Source organism: Calypte anna, chromosome 21 (genome assembly GCF_003957555.1).
Source record: "Calypte anna isolate BGI_N300 chromosome 21, bCalAnn1_v1.p, whole genome shotgun sequence".
NCBI classification, from domain to species: domain Eukaryota; kingdom Metazoa; phylum Chordata; class Aves; order Apodiformes; family Trochilidae; genus Calypte; species Calypte anna.
The window spans coordinates 1,550,880-1,558,204 of record NC_044266.1 but is presented as its reverse complement, the minus strand read 5'-3'; the positions used below and the strand labels follow the sequence as shown (position 1 = coordinate 1,558,204).

Here is a 7,325-nt window from a genome sequence, read left to right as displayed (position 1 = left end):
CACCCAGAGATCTGGTTCCAGAGGAAGCTTCCCAGGAGACGCTGACGTTGGATTCATTCCCATGGAACACATGGAGCCGCGGTGCTGGAAGGACACAGGAGCCTCTCTCTTAAGGCTGGGCCAGATCCCCGTGCTCTGCTGGGGCAGGGTCTGGGCAGGGCTGGAGAGACCACCAGGGCCAGGAGCTCCCAGGGGGCTGTGCAGGAGGAGTCTCTGTGCCTGGCAGGGAGCTGGGCAGGAACCGAGGAGCCGGTGGTGCCATCGGCCCTGCTGTGCCACAGCCCCCGGGCAGAGCCCCCCGGAGCTGCTGGCTGCTCCCTCCCAGCTTTCCAACCCCCCCAGGAAAGGCAGAGAAACTTTCCTGGTGTGCAATGGTCACTTCAAGGCAAAGGTAACAAAACGCTGATTGTCTGGAGAAGAGGCAGCAAGGCTGGCAGGAGGGTCAGGGGCATTTGGCACATGGACAAACTCTTCCTACTCCCTGGTTATCAACCATACAACACACAACCTTAATTACACCATTTTGGTCCTTCACTACATACTTATATTAACATTATTTCTTCACAATAATGATATCTAATGCAAAAAATACTGTTAAGGAAGAAATAAAATAAGAAAAGAATTAGCAAAAAAATTACAAGTTATATACAGATTAAAATAAATTCCATCAGGAAAAGAAACAATTCTTTTTTATTATTTTCAGTTGGCCCCTGTGGGAATAATTTAAAGGCCAAGTGCCTGGGCAGGGCTGTGCTGCAGCAGATGTGCTGGGACAGGGATGTCCCCTCTCCTTCACAAGCCTGGGTTCTTCTGATGTCAGCTCTGGGGCTCCCTTTCCCCAAGAGCTTTGTGCAAATACACGAAGCAGTTCAGGTCACACTGACTGTTGGTCTCAGAGCCTTGGGCACTTTCACAGGGAGGGGAGATGTGGAAAACCAAAAAGGAAGGGTAAATTTTCTTGGAAAATACACTGATGCTGCTAATCCACCTTTTGTTGCAAAGCTGCCCCAGATGTTTCCTGCCAGGACATCCTGAGCTCTGGGCTATCCAAACCCACCTCACACCTGCTCCTGGGTGCAAAGAGTGAATTGCAAAGGTATCACTGCTGACACAGCCTCCACTTCCTCTCAGTGGCTTTTCCTTTCTTTCACCATGCTGGAATGAGGGTTTCTCACACTGGGCTGGCACAGGAGCCTCCACTTGTTCTGCTCTTTTTTCCAGGCTGGGCAGAGGGGCTGCACACATGAAGTATTCCCAGGCAGAGACTGAGCAGTGGCTGCTGCTCCTCTGGCAGCTGCTATTGCCTGGTACAACACTTAACACACCCAGCACCAAAATACACTGAAATCAACAGGAAAAGTTCCTTTTGCCTTCCCTGGCCCTCTGGCTGCCCCCATCCCCAGGCAGCCCCCTGCTGAGGCAGAGGTTTGCACTCAGTGGCTGCATTTCTGATCAGATGCTGCAATTTTAGGACAACCATTATAAACTTTACCTGTGCAGCCAGTGCCAGCCTCCCCAAGCTCTGACTGCTGTCCTGATGCTCTGGAATTCAGCTTGCTTTCCCTGCAGAATCCCTGCTCCAACAGCAGACTGCAATTGCACCACAGAACAGCACAAACCTCAGGGTATTTCTGGAGGCTGCTTTGTATCCATAAAGAAGATGAGAAGTGATTTGAAATCACCCATAAAATATCCGTGAGCAATTTTAGAGTCAGACACTGTGACTCTTGGTGCTTGAACTGAGGGCTGCACCCCCGAGGTTGCTGAAGTGAGGAAGTTTTAATGTTGTTACTTTTTAGGCCAAATAGCAGCACCTCCCAGCACACCCAACAACTCCACTGGTCAGGAACTTCTGCCACCATCCCCAGACACTCTCAACGTGGAAAGGAAAACTTTGAAAAAACCCTGGGAGAGAAACCACCACAAGTGTCTCCATGGCCCTGCACAAGGGCAGCCTTGCCCACCACACACTCTCACACAGCCACCCAGGGAAGGCTTCACCCCAGGACCTCTCTGCAGGGGAAGTCCAAGCCCTTTCAGCAGCTCAGTGGTGCCACCATCTCCCCCCCCAACAGACCTGGGGACTGCCAGGGTCCCCCAGAGCTGCAGAGCCCACAGCCCAAGGGGTTCCTGGGGCACAGCCCATGATCCCACAGCCCTGACCCCAGAACATGCTCCAGGCTGGAGACCACTCAGCCAGGACCCTGAATTGGGTATCAGGGCTGCAGGAACTGTGGCCTCAGGTTCCAGGAGCTTTGTGTGGTGCCAGATCTGTCGGGAGCAGAGGCTGGGGAGATGTTTCTGTGGGAGCAGAGAACTTCAGATGCTTTGTGGGCTCAGTTGAAGGAGCTGAATTTACTCTTCCCTGGTAGAACTCCAGTGACTATGTCAGAATTGCAGCAGGGACAGGTCACACCTGGTTCTTTCCTTGTTACTTCAGCTGCACTGGGAGGAGAAGCTGCTGGAGGGTTCCAGGCTGCCCTTGCTCAGCCCCGCTGCTCTGTCACGTCCCGGGAGCCAATGTTTGGTTGCACTGCTGCAATTCCTGCCTTGCTCATGCTGTTCCCACAGACTGTGAAATCCTAGGGCTGCATCAGGGTTATCCAGTTTGGGAGAGGTTCATTCTGATAAATTAGAAATGAAAACTCTGGAGAGATAAAAACACAGGACTGGTGGGATGCGACAGGTTTCCTTCTCAGCCAAAAGTCCAGGTGACTCCCTGAGGCCCTCTCATCCATCTTCTGCTTGCTGGGGTTTTTTGCTGGGAGAACTGCAGCACCACTGCCTCCTGGCTGGGACTCTGGCCAGTGCCCTGTGGACCTCTCAGAGGTGGTTGATGGGGTTAAAGGTCCCCGACTCTGAAGCTGCTCCTGCCATGTCCAACCAAGCACCCAGAGAGTTCTGGGAGGACGTGTGGAGGGGAGCGTTCTCAGACAGGGAGAGCATCATTGCATAAGCCTGGAGGAGAAGAGGGAGGCAGAGGACAGATGTGAATACACCTGGCACAGCCTGACCCATTGTCCCTGCTGCTGCAGTCCTTGCTTCTCTCTAACCTAGATGCTCCCCCTCCTCCAAGATGACTTCACTTGTTCTCACACACATTTGTGTCCCTCCACATCCCGCAGAGAGATAGGAAGACCTGGGCAGACAACAACCTCACACACTGGAGGGGAAAGCAAATGTGTTTGCCACCCATCACCTGAAACAGAGGAGGACACAGCCCCCACCCTCCCTGCTCCGTGTTTGTGTCAGGAGTGCTCCTGCTCTGCAGTGGAGCTGTGCAGCCCCCTCCCTCACACCTCTGCAGCACAATCCCTTCTCTGGGGCAGCCCCAGGTACAACAGGAGCCTCAGGAATGTGGAACAGTTATCCAGTCTCATCCCTTACCATCTGGGAGTCAGAGCAGGCTGTGCTGCAGGTGTGTGCACTGCCAGGCACCTGCACACCTCTGAAGCTGCTCCAAAGCCACAGCACACAGGGTGCTGTGCTGCTCACACAGATCTTCTTCCACTGCCACATTGCTGGCACCAGAGACAGTTCCAATTATTTAACTTACTCACTGTGATTTGTGTAAACAGTCCTGCACCTCGTGCACTATAAAATTACTTCAAACCCCCAAAATACCAACCCCCACCCAAGCACAGGCTGGACCCCCCACTGCAGAGCCCATTTGGAGTGAGGAAGCTGCCCCTGAGCAGTTAGTACACTTGGGGTATTAGTAACAGGACAGATGGAAGAGTCAGGCAAGTGGCTTGTGTTTAAAGTAGTTTAACACAGAAAAAAGCTGTGACCTATCTTCAACAGACCTTCCCCAGCTTCAGCACTAGCACCTATTGTGAAGGAGAACAAGAATTTCACAAGTTTGGGGTGCTGAAAAATCAAAACCACTGTTCTGCTTGGTAACTGCCCAAGGCTGCTGCTTTGCTGCCCATTTGATTTCACAAATGTCTCTGCTTGCAGCTCAGAAAGGGACCCCAAGGCAACTGCTGTACATGAAAGGGCTGGGTTTGGTGTACCTTCCCTCAACAGTTCTTTTGTCAGAATCCCTTTGAAAGGACTAAGATATGAATTTTGTCAAACTAGACTGAGTATTTTTGGTTTAATGAAATAGAGAGTCCAAATGGATCTGCTCAAACAGCTCCAGATTTTTCTCAAGGCCCCAGCAGGTGCTGAGATAAGGTTACTCAGTGGGTCTGACCTGGTCGAGCTGAGAAGGCAGATTTACATTTTATGGTTTGCTTTCAGGAATCAGGGAGATAGATGAAGTTCTCTGTACCTGCTGGCCTGCAAGTCCTGGAAATACTATTGTCTATTAGGCCTTTTCTAAGCAACCTCAGGGAACACTTTGTTACCGTTTATAATCACACCAAGAGATATTTTTTGTTCCTGTTTATAATCACCTCAGCAGATACTTTGTTAACATTTATAATGATGCCTAAAGGTACTTTGTTGCTGTCATTATCATTAACCCCTCACTGGACACTTTGTTACTGTTCCTACAGCCCAAACTTGCAGTGCCTTGGCAGTCCCCACTGCAGACCGACCCCCAAGAGGAAATAAAGCACAGCCATGAAACACTGACACAGACAGGACAGACAGATGCCTCTGCCTTCTCCTGACGCTTCTCTCCACACAGGCTGAGTGATAACTGACCTCTCACCTACAGCTGCAGCCCCCTCCCTTCCTCCTCTCCTTCAGCACAGAGGCAACAAGACCCAGTTCAGACACAAACGAGGCAGCAGAGTCCCAGTTGCTGCTGACTGGGAAGGGGGGTGACCCTGGCTGCAGGAGCAGAGCTGCTCCTTGCTCCTGCTGGTGGCAAGCTAGAGAAAACGGTCTGGCAGATACCCACCTGGTTTTTAGCCTGCCTGTACAGAGTCTGTTTTATTGTCTCAGAGTCTAAGGTGGCATTAAACACATCTTTAACTTCAAAGGCTTCCTCGGCTGCTTTGCGGAGATCCAGCCCCTTCCCAAAATTCGGCATCTGCTCCAAATCTAACAATCCGGCTTCGTCCTCCTCAATACACCTGGGAATGACCAGGGGAAGGGGTGACCTGTTGTTAGCTCATCTCACTGCCACCCCCCGGGCCCCCCTGGGTGCTGCTCACCCCGTGCCTGCATGCACAAAGCATGGGGGCTCAACAAGCCACATGCGTGAAGGGACAGAGGGACAGAGAGGGAAGGACACAGGATGGGAGGAGCAAAGAAAAGGTGGAGAGCATGACCAGGGACAAAGATGTGTTAGTGTGACAGGGATGTGTGACCCAGCCTGCCTCCAGCCTCCTGGCTGCACCTCCAGATGCCTGAGCCTGGCTAGAGAGCACTGCTGCCTTTCCTGGGAGTGAGGAAGATCCTGCTTTGCATTACTTGCATCTTTAGTTACAAAGAGCAGCTGGGAAAGGGAGGATAAGGGAGGCAGAAAGAAGGCCAAGCCTGTGCTGTGTGCTACAAACTGAAATTTTAAAGGTCTCTGAACTCAGCTTGACCTTGGGAAGAAAAGCTTCACTTCTTCCCAGAGAACTTCACTTGAAGTCAACACCATTTTGCTACACTGGGCAGAGCAGCACAAAACAGGCTGCACACACGTGCCTCTGGCTTTGCTCTATTTTATTGAAGAAAAAGATGTTATCTGCTGAACTGGGGTACTCTGAAAATGCTGTTTTCTGTGCTGGACTAACTGTCCTCCTGAGAGGAGCTTGGATCTACACCTGATCCCAGATTCTCCTTGCAGTCCAGTTGTTTCATGTCCCCCACGATGGTGAAAATGGAATCTCAAGTGAATGCTTAAATCAAACTGGAGGTATGACACATGGCTTGAAAAACAAAAGAATTACACTCACACTCCGCCAGACTCAGGAGCCTGAGCCCCAGCTGCCTCCCCAAAGGGAATGGCCCAGCTCACCTTCGGGTGTGGTCAAAGCTCATGGTGAGAGATGTGGGTTCTTCATCTTCCTCATCCTCAAATGGTCCTCGGGGCTCTGCAGTGGGTGATGCTGTTTCATCCTGTGACTTCCCTGTCAGGCTGTCATCATCTTCCTCTTCCAGTTCTTCATCTTCATCATCCACATCCTCCGTTTTCTCGTTTGCTAATCCATGACACTGGGAATTGCCATCAATATTCTGGATTTCTGGCCTGAAATATTTGGTCAAGGGGGCAGAAAAAGAAAGAAGAGAAAAAAAGAAAAGATGTCAAATGCAGAAGTCATGGATTTTCACTGTAACACACGACTCTGATCATTTTATACACGTGAATAAACACAGAGAGGCATTAATGTACACATACTTATTATTTAAACTGTAAGGAAAACCAAGTTAAGAAGTTAAATATCAGTCTTCCCAGTGTCTCAAGGGCCAATAAGCATGTCAGTATATACCAACCTCAATGCTTTTCAAACTGGGATTTTGTCTAATCTGGAGTTAAATGATAGTTTTCCATCTCTTAAGATAAAACACCTGTGGGAAAAGTGGCTTTCCTCCTCCTCCTCCCTGCTGCTGTTTTCTAACAATTTTACTTCCTGTTGTAACCCACCACCAAACCTGAATCCTCACTCGTGTTACCCACATGGTGACTCCACAGAACCAGCAGCTTTCAATGATGTTAAGAGCACAGGGGTGGGCTCAGCAGTGCTGTGGTCCTGGAACCCGAGAGGGTGCCACCAAGTGACATAAAGTAAGATTAACATCTTCACCAGAAATCCTGCATCAGCAGGCTCCACCTTTTCACTGCTCTTTGCAGTGGCTCTCTCCTGCTTACATTTTGGGCTGAAACCTTAGTGCTGGCTTCAGACAGCTACATGTGAATGCAGGCAGCAGCAGGTGAAGTGTTTGGAATGAAATGCTGTAGGAGAGAGGCTGACTGGCCTTTCCACCAAGTTGTCACCAGATAATTTTATTTGCTCGGCTACCTTTTATCTGCTAAGGTTGATGCTTGATTCATCTCACTATTTGCAATAAAATTTCTGATTTCGGAGAAATACGAATCCTCTTTTTCATCTAAAAGTGCATGGTTGTCTGATTCTGAGTTTGGGGAAGAGGCACTGGTCCCAAGGTGGTTTGTGATGACTCCAGAGTGCTGGCTCACTGTGGAGAGACAAGAGGACAGGAGAAACAATCACATCTTGTCAGAGCTGTTGTTGAAGGGAAAAGCAAAGGAGGAACATCACACAACAATCCCCATGCTATGCATTAATTAATGATTTAACATCTAAGAGAAATCTCTTGGAACTTCTCAAGGAAGTTCATGTTCTCCAGATTTGAACTACAGAGACACAAAGGTGATATTTAGCATTTATGGATGGCACATACATTTTAACCACCACTATCCA

At 49.9% G+C, this 7,325-nt stretch overlaps 1 protein-coding gene across 1 annotated transcript in view; it reads right to left on the bottom strand.

Moving 5' to 3' along the window:
• Window positions 1–2,823: 2,823 nt before the first annotated feature.
• The window catches only part of PRDM16 (PR/SET domain 16), a 255,630-nt gene continuing 251,128 nt past the window's right edge, over window positions 2,824–7,325 (bottom strand). Inside the window, exons 14-17 of the mRNA XM_008503631.2 lie at window positions 6,906–7,080; window positions 5,903–6,133; window positions 4,853–5,027; window positions 2,824–2,958 (exon numbers count right to left, since the gene is read on the bottom strand). Of these exons, the coding sequence (XP_008501853.2) occupies window positions 2,824–2,958; window positions 4,853–5,027; window positions 5,903–6,133; window positions 6,906–7,080 (716 nt within the window). The remainder of the gene's footprint in view (window positions 2,959–4,852; window positions 5,028–5,902; window positions 6,134–6,905; window positions 7,081–7,325) is intronic.